The 14421-nt window shown below is 40.5% G+C and overlaps 1 protein-coding gene across 1 annotated transcript; it reads left to right on the top strand.

The window, feature by feature from the left end:
• Positions 1–279: 279 nt before the first annotated feature.
• Positions 280–14090, top strand: LOC138056060 (uncharacterized). Its single transcript, XM_068901906.1, has 3 exons — positions 280–486; positions 4921–4947; positions 13407–14090. Exons 1-3 carry the CDS (start codon positions 280–282, stop codon positions 14088–14090), a joined length of 918 nt encoding a protein of 305 aa, XP_068758007.1.
• Positions 14091–14421: the final 331 nt, after the last annotated feature.

The raw sequence follows: 14421 nt of genomic DNA, 5'->3' as shown, positions 1-14421 counted from the left end.
CCGAAACGGAACAGTATTCCGATTAAAAATAGCCGGGTGACCAAACAGCTAAAGAAAGATATTAAACTGGAATGCCCCTGGGCCAGATGGATTTCAAGGTTTTGAAAGAAGAATCTTATTTTGTGAATGTAGAGAACTGCAGTGCACTTCAGGACTGGCTCACTACTAAGCAAATGCTACAGTGGCTTGCTAAATATCGGACAGTACTAGTCATTAAAGATAGAGAGCAAAGGAATACAGCAACAAATTTTAGGCCCATAACTTGCCTGCCGCTTGGAGATGGACTTTATGAACACCTGGAGGAAGAGAATTTATTGCCTGATGAAAAGAATGGGTGTGAATGAAACTGCAAAAGGAGAAAAACCAGGTCCTGAGATGACCTGGGTGGACAACAAAAAGACAAATGCTATGATCCCACCTTTGTGGATCATCAAATGTTTACGAATATTTGGCGCTGCTAAAAATATGCTGTCGTTGTTGCAAAAAGTATGAATCAATGGCTGGTGGAATTGACGTCAGGAGGAAGTACCTTAGCTCAGTAAGTGTAGGAGAGGAATGTTCCAGGGAGACAGCCCGTCACCGCTGCTAATTGTGTTGACCCTTATTCCGTTCTCGGTGGTGTTAAGGAAGGCTAAATTGAAGCGGGTTATTCATTGGTCGAGCGAGAGCAGCGAGCGAGAGCAACACTAATCTTGCAATGCATCTCGGGGCTATCGCGCAATAAATCTCGAGATTGCAAGCCTGAGTTCGCCCGATAATAACTGCTATGTCTTGCGGATTGGGTTCTGAGGTACACTCGGCATTTCTTCGGGCCGTCGAGTTACAGTCTTCAGATTGCCGTCGGACACCCAGCGCCACCGGACGAATGCCCGGCTAATCACATGGCAGAAAAAACAATAATATTCGTTTCTTTGAGTTGTGGCGGATTTTCCTCTGGATTTTCCTGTTGTTTTCACGGTAAGTATCATTATGAATCGACTTAAATATATTATTGAAAGTTGTCAGAGCTCTCAAGCTGTGTTGTTCTCTGGTTTGAGAAACATGTCACTTCAGATTCTTCGCATTGTCGGTCGAGTTTGGAACGACGGCAGTCGCATGTTATGTCAATGGCTACCATCACCATCAACTAATACAAGGCGTTTGGTCTTACAAAATCTCCCCTCTTTGGGGCTGCCTGCATTGATCAGGTCTCTTCCTACTCGAGCATTTCGCTTATGTTTGAAAACGACTAGTTTATAGGTTAAACCTCCATGGAAAGGATGACAAACAAATGGAATTGTTCGAGTATTAAGCAAAGACAGAAGGGTGGAGTTTGGAATCAGTAAGTGCGCAGCCCTGGTTATGGAAAGGGGAGAAGTATCCAAGGTGTGAAACATCGTACGACAGGCCACAAGAATAACATTATCATCGCATTCTTTGTCAGATTTTCTGGTGACCATAACAAACACCTTGTTAATTCCACGGGCGTATTTCTTCTACGCATCTCCAATCATGACTTAATATATGTAACATTACGCTTGCAGATCAAAAGACTTCCACCGAAGAACCTTAGAAATAAAAGACTATAAGAGATTGAGTGAGGACAAAGTTAGATCCGATGTCGAAACGATGCTTTTTCACATCGGTGTAGTCTTCGATGACAAGGACGATTTGTTAAGGGCTTGGCAGCACTAAATTAACATTATGCAATGATCACGCTCCATCGAAAGAAGTCAGTAATAGAAGTTCATCTTGGCCTAGGATCACCAACACCTTTCGCTTTAAATCGCAGGTACAGCCTATTCAAGGTGGCAGTTTTATTTTAATGCCCAAACTTACAACCAAGCTAGAAATGAGGTTATGTTGGTTCCAAAGCAAGCCAAAGCCGCATACTTCTCCAAACTGTTCACAGAAGTCAAGCAAAAATTTTGGAAGTCACTTAAATCCAACAGCGCATCACAAGAACATCGCTCCTCTCAAAAGAGACTACGGTAATTTAGTACTAACTCATGAGGGGAAAGCCAGTCTGATGAATTCATATTTTGCCATGACTGAAGAAAAGCTGGCATCGGCACTACCATATATGGTCAACAATCCATCACACATTCTACAAACATGCACACTCACCCTCGGCCTCTTGCAGATTTCTCGATCTCCCAGCACTCAGTGCTTAAAAAAAGCAATACCCTTAAAAACAATAGGTCAACTAGCTCTGAGTACATTCCTTCGAAACTCTTTAACCTGGCGAGTAATGCTATAGTTTCATATTTGATTAATCTCTTTCAGTAGACCTGTGAGCTTAATAATATCAATTCTCTGCTTGCAAGATAGCAAGGTTCACGCCGGTCTCTACGCTTTTTGTTCCAAGAATGATTGTGGAAGACACGATCAAAAATTATACAACTTTGCTTGATTTTTGGTAAATCTCAAAGTTTCAAGTGATATTTACCTTGACTTAGCAAAAAGCTTAATTTCCTGCTTTAAACGTGCACATGCAAAAAAGCTGAGGTGCTCTTGTTAACTTAGTTGTTAGTTTGTGTGTAAATAGCTTTTTTACAAACTAAGGTTAAGTTACCTTAACCATGGTTAGCAATACCCAGAGTAAACCTCTCTCGAGGACCCATGGTTTTAGCCATCATGGTAGAAAAAAACCAATTGCAGTGGATATGTCTAAAAAACGCTTCCTTGACTGTTTTTTTCTTTGTATAACTGAAAATTTTGTCACTTTTCGTTTAATTAGTTTTTCTAGAAACAAGTCAATGGAAAATGCAGCAGAATTCTGTGGGGTGATAGAATCAATCGTCTCACTTGTCGGAAGCGACGAAGCTTAATCTGTTCTGTATGCGGGGAAACTGTATCAAGAACTGGGTATTAAATAGTTGGTTGCCTACTGAAAGTGATAATTGGCTTGAATTTTTTTGCTTACAGTGATTGTAGGCAGTATTCAAGAAACACTCACCCAAATTAGTAGCGCTGTAGCTCAGTCTACACTCCACCTAGACACTCCAAATGATACATGGGAAGGTATAGAATTGGATGGCCAGCCACGGATAGTATTTCGGAAATTACCTTGGGCACCAGGGCCGAGCTACATGCAAATCGAGCGAGATTGGGCACGCATACGGGGTTTATAAACAGAGTTGAGTTCGCAGTGGCACCAGTACGTCATTGCATATTTGCGGATTCATAACTCTTCATGAAGCACTTTGTAGCACGAATTAGGGTATTTTAACCGAACGCTAAATTTTGTCAAAGTACATTAATAACCGCTATTTTTTTTAATAGGACATATTTTGAGTTTTGAAAGCGGCTAAAATAGCGTGAAATAGCCCCTTAAGGTTCCTTTGTATTCTATATAGCTGAGTATTTCTTCTGTCGTGACCGCTTAGACCTTTCGCGAATGTCGTCTTGCTACAATTCAAATCAGGGAAATTACACCAAGTACTGGACTGCTGGACCGCTGCCTCAAAAGCGTGTGTGCTCGATCCTCGATCAACACCTTTGACATGGACAGTGAAACAGAAATCGCCGCCGAAAGTACTTAGAATTCAGGCGTTTCTTTTGTTTGCCCACCCAACTTTGTTGACCCAAGACTCGTGTTCTGCGTGAATGTATCTCATGTTATTTGCAAGGTTTGGGGTGATTTTCGAGGAAAAATAGCTGCCGAATTTAGCCATGCGCTGCCTATTATGATCTTATTGGAAACCCTGCATTCTGTTACTCTCGAAACAAGGCGCAGTACATGCAGATTACTCTTTGCTGTAGATCATTCGGCTGCAGGCAACTAGTTTGTCATGTTATTAGTATAAAGCGTATCGGCGATGAGAAGAGAAATACACAAATAAAAAATGATGTCAGTTTCTGTTTCCGAGAAAAAGAAGCAAACGCGAAGACATAAGCACAACTGCTTAGTAGGTAGATCGATCGCCGGTCGGGGATAAGATTGCATCGTCGCAAAACCTGTACTTTGTTTTTATAATCCGCAGAATTACACTAAAGTGGAATTCTTGAACGAGTAACACATACCACGCCGTTAGGTCTGAGGTGAATGACTTATGGTCAATATTCCTTCTTATCGTGACCACGTTCCAAACTTTTGCGCTTCTCTTCCACTCATTAGACTTCACAATTTCAGCATTAAAAAAAAATGGTCTCGAAGTTTCATGGAATTTTATGACTATGAAAGAAAGAAAATGCAGTTTTTTTGTTAATCGGAGTAAACAAAATGGTTTGCCAAGGTTTAAAATGGAAATTAACAAGTAGGGAAAACAGAATACTGCGAATCGAGCTAAACTAAACCCCTCTCTTAGTTTTCGAAGAATTGTCCACTGAAAGAGGCTTACCATGCAAATTTATCATAAAGGAAAATTGCTGTAGTGCTTCTTTTGGGCTGGAAATTCTTTATGCAAAAAGATCTATCATCGTTTAAATCTTATAAACGAAGGGTATTTGTGAATGGAAGTTCCTTCGAGAACGGGGGAAGTAAAATGATAAACAGTTGGCGTCGAATGAGTTGTTGCGTTCGGCTCCGGATCGAGTGGTCTGGGTTCGTGTTCTGGCAGGGCACATTGTGTTGTGTTCTTGGGCAAGACACTATACTACAACGGTGCCTTTTTCCACCCAGGCACCCAGGTTCATAAATGGGTACCGGCGAATTTAATGCTGGGGGTAACCCTGCAATGGACTGGCATCCCATCCAGAGGGGAGTAGAAATACTCCCAGTCGTTTCATGCTACATAAACCTGAGATAAGCGCCGGCCTGATGGGCCTTCTAGGCTCGTAGCAGACTTTAATGCTAAATGAGTTGACACTGATACTCAGAAATTGAACATATTGAAGAGGTTCCTTAGCTGTTGTTATTAAGTTATTAAGAAATTGTGTTGAAAGCTGTGAACTCCGCCTTTTAATTGTCTATTTTCATTTTTCTTTTCTTTTTTTCAGAGGAAGAACGGCAACGGCTGTGGGAAGGTAAAATGTTTGTCAATGCAGCTTCTATAAGAATATGCAAGTGACATAAAACCCAAAAAAAGTACAATATCTTGTTAAAATACAGTTTAAGGACTCCCTAAGAATTGTACGTCTATTTAATTTCTTCGAAATCATCGCTCAATAAACCTTACGCCCTAATTTTTAAAGAGCTTATTGACACCTTTATTTTTTGGGTTGGTTCCGATACCCAATATATGCATAGTCAAGTACATGTATAGGCATGCCCCAAAACTCATTGGACATTGGAGGCAGAGAAGACAGACCCTAGGAACGAGGTTGTATCCTACCACAATACCTTGACCCATTCAATTCCAATGTTGCACTTACCGAGTCTTGAACCGGGCTCCTCTGACATACTTTAGCATTGAGTCTTTAGCCGCAACCAACCGCTTAACCACACAGCAAATACAAATACTTTTCTCGCGGTGCAAGAGGGCCCAGACTCTTCTCGGTCATAGTAAATTATGCAAACGTTTACTCGTGTGCAATGCGTGGCACTGCACGGTTCGTAAAATGGCTAACACAAGTTGTGTTGATTCAGGATATTCTACCAAAAATTGGGTGAAGTTAAAGCTCCCAAATAGCCAAAACCAAGCAAAATAACCCCAAGGACAGAACAAGTTTGACGAGCCAAGACGTAGCATTTATCAAAAGAAAAGGATGGAAACTGGAGGGTGAATTACATTTGTACAAGTAACAGTACATCATTCAGTAATCTACCCTCTAAAAAGTCAATTGTCTTTTTCCTTCCAAAAACCAGAAAAATAAATATTAAAGATGAAGTTAATTCTTATTAAACAAGATTTTGTTTTTCTGCTGCTCTAAGATAAAAAAAGAGCAGAATTAGTTATCATGTACAGTATGCCTAACCCCAACCTTAATGCTAACCATTTAAATTCAGTGCTTAGGCTTAATGACAACCAAAGGCGTTTTTACAGACTAACTCATGAAAACGTACGCCAACTACATCTCCTTACTGATTTACTTACCAATATACACGTACTTGCTAACAATTGATGGACTTTTTGTTGGTGTTTCCTACTTTCAATTTCAACCTAGTTTAAAATTAAATTTACCTAGGTTGAAATCATTTCAACCTGAATTTCAAATTTACCTGTAACATATGCATTATCCAAATGAAGAGTCCCCAATAAAGACTCATTTGGCCCTTACTCTTGGGTTCGTCAGCATCCTGATTTGTTCAAGGAATTATCGTTTACACGACATTTTTTTCGATTATGAATAGTCCTTATCTATCTCCTTTACATTGAATTTCTCTTGCTCTTGTTTCACAACGACGTGGTTGGAGTCAAAGTTAGTATAAACATAACATCATCAAGAAAAAAAAACTGATCTGCTCCTATTTGCATGTAATTAAGTCAGTAAAATCGTAAATTGGGGTCCCAAATTAACAGAACTCGTCAACCTGTATAAGTCACAGGGTCCTTGAGAGTATCTCCGTGCACTGTCAGCACATATTGCATGATTAATAAAGTCTACAGTCAATGCAGGATTTTTATGCTTCATGCTTCATTTCTAAGACTGATATTGGTGGCAAGGCGTTGCTTTTGTGCGAGCTCTGCATGTTTGCTGGGACACAAATAGTGCCACATATGTTTGGGATATTTTGACCAAGCCCTGTTGGCCTAACCCGTTTATTTAAAATCAGCATGGCAACCTAAGAAATACACAAATATAGAAGATATGAATGATCCCAGCAAAGGTGAGGGCACACCCGCCATCCACAAGAAACTAAGAATAGGGAGGGGGAGGCAATCTCGTACCCAGAGTCCTCGGGCTTCTTGGTCAGCGGGTGAGCGCCCGGAGAGACTCTGGGATAATCGACTTGAATTATATTTTTTGATTGGCCGCCTGCGTAACAATGGCAGTCCGACAGGAAGTCGGTAAGTAATTCGGAAGCCCCAGAATTTGGAGGGAGATTCAAAATCTAAAACTAGTTTCAGTGCTGTTTGTTTTTTTCTACCTCAGAAATATATAAATCACAAAAATAAAAAACCACGAGGTTTGAATTTTGCCTTATACCGTACGGGAATTTTCCCACGCTGCTAAAAAGTGATTACTGTTGCTGTTGCAAAAGTACCGTGGGAAAACATTATATCAGTCTCTTTGAGGAGAAATCCGTGGAATAAGGTCTTGTCGAAGCCATTCAGAATTACGGAAACATCAAATCGTAGTAGAAGAGGACATTTGTGTCGTTTCCACAAAAATTTGTCGATCGTGTTGCTTGCACGATGGCATTTTGAACGATGGAATGTACGCTGAAACGCTAAAAATACACTTGCCGAAAGTATCAGAGGTTTCATCTTCACTTGCTCTTACAGCAAGTTTCTTTGTGTGTAAGGCTAAAATTCTTGTTTCTCGAACACTTGCAACCCACCATTTCTACTGTTTACTGTTTTCTCTTTTCTGTTTCCGTTTAAACTCAAGCATGCGTAATAAGACCGGAACCCACGTTTTCTAGGAAAATGGAGTCGATTATCCCAGAGTCTCTCCGGGCGCTCACCCGCTGGCCAAAAAGCCCCAAGACTCTGGGTACGAGATTGGGGGGAGGGGAAAATAATCTTAACTGTCTTGAATTAATTAGTGAAAGGCGCCCTACGCCTAGTTTCTGCACTGGATAAGATCTACAGAAATTCCCGGATGACAGGAATGCCCCAACTGTATCATGGGAAATAAACAACTAAGCCTGTCACACGCAGCATAAATCCATTTATTTCCTCTGGGAAATAAATTCCTCTTTTTTTTTGCTGGAGAAAGTGTTACACACAATTTTATTCAGTAGAGGAATGTCATGTTGAAAAGCAGACCGGGAAAAGCTGTGAATGATCAAGTAGCAAGCTTGTAATTGTCCTGATTCGTCAATAATTGAGATATAATTAAGTCGACAAGCAAAGGAGCGTGTGACTAGATATCTCTCCTTACGGAGACAAGTGATAAATTAATTCACGTCAGATGTTTTGCCGAGATTTTAAACAAATGTCTGTAATTAAGGACACTTGACTTTACAAAGACACTTGGCATTACAAATATACCACCCTAAATACTGGTTAATAACTAAAAAAGAGCAAAAAGACAAACAACAAATGTGTTAAAACCTTAGCACTTACCATTTTGTCATGGTTCATGTTGTCACTCTCAAGATAAGGAAGTCATGCTAGGACGCAGCTCATGCAGACTGCACCGTGCTGTAGATCTATTAATTACAAGCCACAAATTGGTCATGGCGTGACCAAGCTTACCGTCGATGAAAAGACAAATGCACAAACAAAAACTTTATGTCGGTTTTTGCTTTCGATAAATGCAAAAGGCGAAGACATAAGCGCAACCGTTTAACTAGATTAATTACCTGGTTAGAGTCCATCGTCACAGTTAGTTTTTATAATCCGCAGAATACCAGGATCATAAACTGGAATTCTTGAACGAGTAACGCATACTTGGCCATGAGATCTGAAATTTGAAAGACTAACCGTATTTCAGTAAAAAGTTCTTTCAAAAACGTAGACTGGCTCGATTCAGGAGAATCAGTCTAGACCTCTTGTTAATTTCCATCTTAAACTTTGGCTTACACTTGGTTACTCGGATAAAAGGCTTTTTGTTTTTTGATCAAGTCCCAGGAAAAGCATAGAGGTTTTTTTTTTAGAATGCTGAAATTGTACTGTATTGCACAGGGTACTGGAAAAGTTTGGTACGTTGAGAAGGGAAATTGACCATTAAAAGTTATTCTCGGCGCGAAATGCTAGAAAACCTTCGCAAACAGGAGAAGTGACGTAGTTCTACTTTTGGGTAGGAATTTTTTTTTTATACAAAAAGATCCACTATCGTTTGATTGAATCTTATAAATTAAGGGTATGTTTTAATAGAAAAACAGAAAGTTAGCATCAAATGGGTTGAAAATGAAGGTCAGCAATTGAACACATTGAAGAGGTTCCTTAGCTGATGTCTTTAAATGTTAACCCTAGACAGGCTAGCCATGAAGAACAACACAGCACAGAGAACGTTTGGTTACATACAGTACAGTGCACGTGATTACTACCCAAGGAGGCAGCAAAATGGCTTTGCCTGATTATACCGTTAGCTGAATAGGTGATTTTCTTTCCTATATTATTGCAAGTGCTGCTCAAATGTTCTTTCAAAGTAGCTTTGTGTTGGACAGAACAGCTGTCTTTTGATATGAACTGAGTCCGTCCGGGCAGGGGACTGTCTACGGATGGTGTTTTGAATCTTGCAGGGCTGGCTTTCGATACCCTTTCAACCTTCGTGTAGTTCCAAGTCTCATTTGCGTTGACTTCGAAGGGAAAGTATCACTCCCTTTAAATTAATGGCCACATACAACTAAAATGATTTTAGTGAAATGAGTGTAAGAGAACTGTTTGGGAGCCATTTTTGTCACCAAATGCAAGCACTGTGGGGACCGCGGTTGGAAAAAAAATTTCTCAATTCATCTAAAGACCGAACCGATACATCTAACAAAGCTACAATAGGTTGGTCTATGAACTCAAGCATCGTATTACCGACATTTATAGTTGAGGTAATAACCACATGACTCAGAACACCAAAGTTGATGGCTAAGAGAAACAGTGAACCATGTAAGTTGCGGGAGTGCCGAAACGGAATAGTATTGCAATTAAAAATAGCCGGCTGACCAAACAACTAAAGAAAAATAGTTGACTGGAAAGCTCCCGGGCCAGATGGATCTCAAGGATTTTTGCTGAAGAATCTTACGTCGTGAATGGAGAGAACTGCCGTTCACTTCAGGACAGGCTTACTACTAATCAAATGCTACAGTGCCTTACTAAAGATTGGACGGTTCTAGTCATTAAAGATAGAAGAAAGGGAATACAGCAACAAATTTTAGGCCTTTAGCTTCCTGGAGGAACAGAATTTATTGCCTGATGAAAAGAATGGGTGTGAATGAAACTGCAAAAGGTGATGAGATGACTTGGGTGGACAACAAAAAGACAAATGCTATGATCCCACCTTTGTGGATCATCAAGTGTTTACGAATATTTGGCGCTGCTGAAAATATGTTGTCGTTGTTGGAAAAAGTATGAATCAGTGGCTGGTGGAATTGACATCAGGAGGAAATACACTTCGCTCAGTAAGTGTAGGAGAGGAATGTTCCAGGGAGACAGCCCGTCGCCGCTGCAAATTGTGTTGACCCTTATTCCGTTGTCGGTGGTGTTAAGGAAGGCTAAATTAAAGCGGGTTATTCATTCATTGATCGAGCGAGAGCAACACTAATCTTGCAATGCATCTTGGGGCTTTTGCGCAATGAATCTCGAGATGCATGCCTGAGTTCGCCCGATTATAAATGCTATGCCTTGCGGATTGGGTTCTGAGATACACTCGGCATTTCTTCGGGCCGTCGAGTTACAGTCTTCGGATTGCCGTCGGACACCGAGCGCCACCGAACGAATGCTCGACTAATCACGTGGCAGAAAAGACCATAATATTCGTTTTTTTGAGTTGTGGCGGATTTGTGTAGTGGCGGATTTTCCTCTGGATTTTCCTGTTGTTTTCACGGTAAGTATCATTATGAATCGACTTAAATATATTATTGAAAGTTGTCAGAGCTCTCAAGCTGTGTTGTTCTCTGGTTTGAGAAACATGTCACTTCAGATTCTTCGCATTGTCGGTCGAATTTGGAACGAAGGCAGTCGCATGTTATGTCAATGGCTACCATCACCATCAACTACTACAAGGCGTTTGGCCTTACAAAATCTCCCTTCTTTGGGGCTGCCTGCATTGATCAGGTCTCCTCCTACTCGAGCATTCCCCTTCTCATTAAGAACGACTAGTTTATAGGTTAAATCTCCATGGAAAGGATGACAAACAAGTGGACACTCCTGTCAAGATTGTTCGAGTATTAAGCAAAGACATAAGGGTGGAGTTTGGAATGAGTAAGTGTGCAGCCCTGGTTATGGAAAGGGGAAAGGTATCCAAGATGTGAAACATCGTACGAAAGGCCACAAGAATAACATTATCATCGGATTCGTTGTCAGATCTTCTGGTGACCATAACAAAACACCTTGTTAATTCCACGGGCGTATTTCTTCTACGCCTCTCCAATCATGGCTTAATATATGTAACATTACGCTTGAAGCTCAAAATACTTCCACCGAAGAACCTTAGAAATAAAAGACTATAAGAGATTGGGTGAGGACAAAGTTAGATCCGATGTCGAAACAGGGACCGCGCAGAGGGAGGGGCTGGGGGGGCTTTAGCCCCCTCACTTTTTTGCAAGAATAAAAATAAATTAAACAAAAAAATAATTTAACAAAAGTAACGGAGTGAAAAATAGCAAAAAATCGTTAATTCGAAAGTGACGAGAGTTACTGGCAAAGACAAACGGGCAGATAAATAGACAGAATGAAGCATTAGTCATTACAATTGTAAATATTTTTTCGCTTCTAACCTAGCAGAGGTAAACGGCTTTTAAATGGCTTATTTTTTCTGCGGACCTCTCAGGAAAACGCGTTGTTTCGTAATTGGTCAATTTCGATCCAAAGTAATAACTGGGTTTAGTTTATAAGGCGATTCTCAAACAAATTGTTTATTAGTATCAACCTTCATTTTTGGAAGAACATGTTTCTCTTGTTATTGTGCGTCCTGATTTTAGCTCGATCAGAGCGAAGTCCGTCTTTTGATGTCAGGCTTCACGGCTCGTCGAGCATTCCAATTGCAAGTTTTGTTGCAAGTCTGTTTATAAAAACATTTTGTCCTCGAAAGTACTTTTAAAACCGCACAATTGTGTATAGCTCATGACCCGGTTGTTCAAAGGCCGATTAACGCTAATCCCAGATTAAAAATTAACCAAGAAGTTTATTTCTCTACTCCCAAATGCTGTTCGACGCTCATATTCAGATAAAATTTACATTCGTAGATTTCGATCTTGAAAAACAAAAATAAGCAAAAGAAACTTTAACAAAAAAGTTGAAAACATGAAACAAAAGTTTACGCTAATCCTGGATTAAGGTAATCGGCTTTCGAACAACCGGGCCCTAGTCATCACGGAACTTTCAATCCGGCGGTTAAGAATGTGCGAAACAATCAACTTCACTATTGAAGTACAAGCCACAATATCCAGTCAAGAGGCGCAGCCTCTTCCAATCCAACGACAAGTTGATCAGTCGACAGCCAGCGAAGCTGTAGAGATCAATATAACGGAACCATTCCAACCTGCGGATTTCAACTTTCCAAAAAAGCATTGTGGCAAACAGAATCGCGCATTTCAATCCAAGTGGTTTTCGGAATTTCCCTGGCTACACTATAATGAGCAAAGCGATTCTGTGTTGTGTTTCATTTGCATGCAACAAAATGCAAAATCAAATCTTCGAGCTGCCAGAAGTAAGGAAGTCTACTTTATTTCTAAAGGGTTTTCAAACTGGAAAAAGGCGTTGGCGCGATTCAGGGAGCTCCCCCGCCCAAAAAAAAAAAAATCCTTCACGCATTCTTCCTTAACACCCCCACTCGAAACCTTGCTGCGCGGTCCCTGCGAAACGATGCCTTTTCACATCGGTGTAGTCTTCGATGACAAGGACGATTTGTTAAGGGCTTGGCAGCACTTAGCTAACATTATTTGCAATGATCACGCTCCATCGAAAGAAGTCAGTAATACAAGTTCATCTCGGCCTAGGATCACCAACACCTTTTGCTTTAAATCGCAGGTACAGCGCTAGCCTATTCAAGGTGGCAGCTTGATTTTAATAGGCGAGTTCACACTAAGGCCCAAGTAGGCCTTAAGTACCTTAAAAACTCAAGTGAACTTGAGACGGTCGATGCTTACTTTTAAAGATAAGCGTTCATACCAAATTGTAAAGTATGCTACTTGCGGGATCGCTTGTCAATCAAACTACGCGGCAAAACCCGCCAAAGCAAATAGCAAGACTTTCAAACTTTCACCATGCGCCCTCGAAACGTTCGAATAGCATGCCTTAATTTGATTTTTACTTCTCTACTCTTGCGACAGCGGTCTTTCGGGCTTTAATGTATTGCTTTGCTTTGATGGAGGAAGCCTTTAGAATTAGCTGGAGAAATCGTCTGATGTTGCTTATGTGTATGGCAGGAGTTTCACAGCAACAAAGACCACAACTGAGAAGAAGAGCTTGGGTTTGGCCTCGACCACAGAACTGGTTTCGCCTTCTAATAGCTAATCCAGCACTGCATTTTCTTTGGGAGGAACATTTTCGTGTCACTCATGAAACATTTGAATACCTTTGTGACCTTGTAAGAGTAGATCTGCAAAAACAACAGACGCGGATGCGAGCGCCGATTAGCGTAGAAGAAAGGGTTGGTTTAGCATTACGGCGGCTTGCAACCGGCAACAGTTATAGAAGCTGTGGATTACAATTTGGATATGGAAAGTCTACAGCGAAATATATCTGCAATGAATTCAAGCGCGCTATTCTTCGAATAAGATTGACGAGTTTGAAGAAACTTATGGCATACCTCAAATTGTGGGAGCCATAGATGGTTGCCACATAGAGATAAATGCTCCACCGCGAAATCACGAAGATTATTATAATCGTAAGCAGCATTATAGTGTTATACTTCAAGGCATAGTTGATTCTAGTCTAAAATTTATTCATGCTACGGTTGGCTATCCGGGCAGCATACATGATGCTCGCGTTCTTAGATTAAGTGGACTATACGATATGGCACAAAATGAACAAATTCTTTCTGGTCCGACTAGAGATATCAATGGAGTAGAAATCGGCCCTCTTCTCGCTGGAGACAGCGCATATCCCCTCACCAGCTGGCTTATGAAACCATTCCCAGACGGGGGACCCTTAACTCCGGAACAAAGAAAATTTAACAAAAAATTCAGCGCCCTACGATGTGTGGCGGTGCGTGCATTTGGCATGTTAAAATCACGGTGGCGAATTGTTATGAAAAATATTGAGCAGAAAACATCAACGTTAACGAAAACTGTTGTTGCATCATGCGTTTTGCATAACATCTGTAGTGAGAGAGGAGACTTATATGATGATTACTGTGACTCTGACGATGACTCAGACGATGAAGATGAAGACAGAATTGTATTTGAAACTGGCACTGATGTAAGAGATGCTTTAAAAGACTTTGTGTGGCAAAAGTTGTAACACCACATTTTCCAACTATAGCTTTTATCTGCTGTTGATCGCTTTGTGTAGCAAAAAATGTCATTCAACATAACAATTGAACAGTAACTATTACATCGATAAATATAGATATATAATAAGAATTACCGCTATATACTTTATAATAAAAATTACCGGCAATACACAGTTGAACTGTCTTCTTTCTCAGAAACACATGCATTGATCTACTTTGATGTCAAATCTTTAAAAATGTCCTTAAACCCTGCGAGGATTGCATTTGTTTGCTCCATCTGATTCCTCTGCGATTCTCGAAGCATTTCTGTGGAACGTTCAAATCGTATAGTATCTTGCT

Source organism: Montipora capricornis, chromosome 7, assembly GCF_036669925.1.
Source record: "Montipora capricornis isolate CH-2021 chromosome 7, ASM3666992v2, whole genome shotgun sequence".
NCBI lineage: Eukaryota > Metazoa > Cnidaria > Anthozoa > Scleractinia > Acroporidae > Montipora > Montipora capricornis.
The sequence above is the reverse complement of the archived record's forward strand: the minus strand, read 5'-3'. Positions and strand labels throughout refer to the sequence as shown.

What these genes read in the sequence shown, in the direction of transcription:
- LOC138056060 (XM_068901906.1), top strand. Translation starts at nt 280, where the DNA reads ATGGACTTTATGAACACCTGGAGGAAGAGAATTTATTGCCTGATGAAA. An exon ending in TGCTGTCGTTGTTGCAAAAA is followed by an intron (nt 487 to 4,920) that starts GTATGAATCAAT and finishes TCTTTTTTTCAG; the next exon opens with AGGAAGAACGGCAACGGCTG. An exon ending in ACGGCAACGGCTGTGGGAAG is followed by an intron (nt 4,948 to 13,406) that starts GTAAAATGTTTG and finishes TCTTCGAATAAG; the next exon opens with ATTGACGAGTTTGAAGAAAC.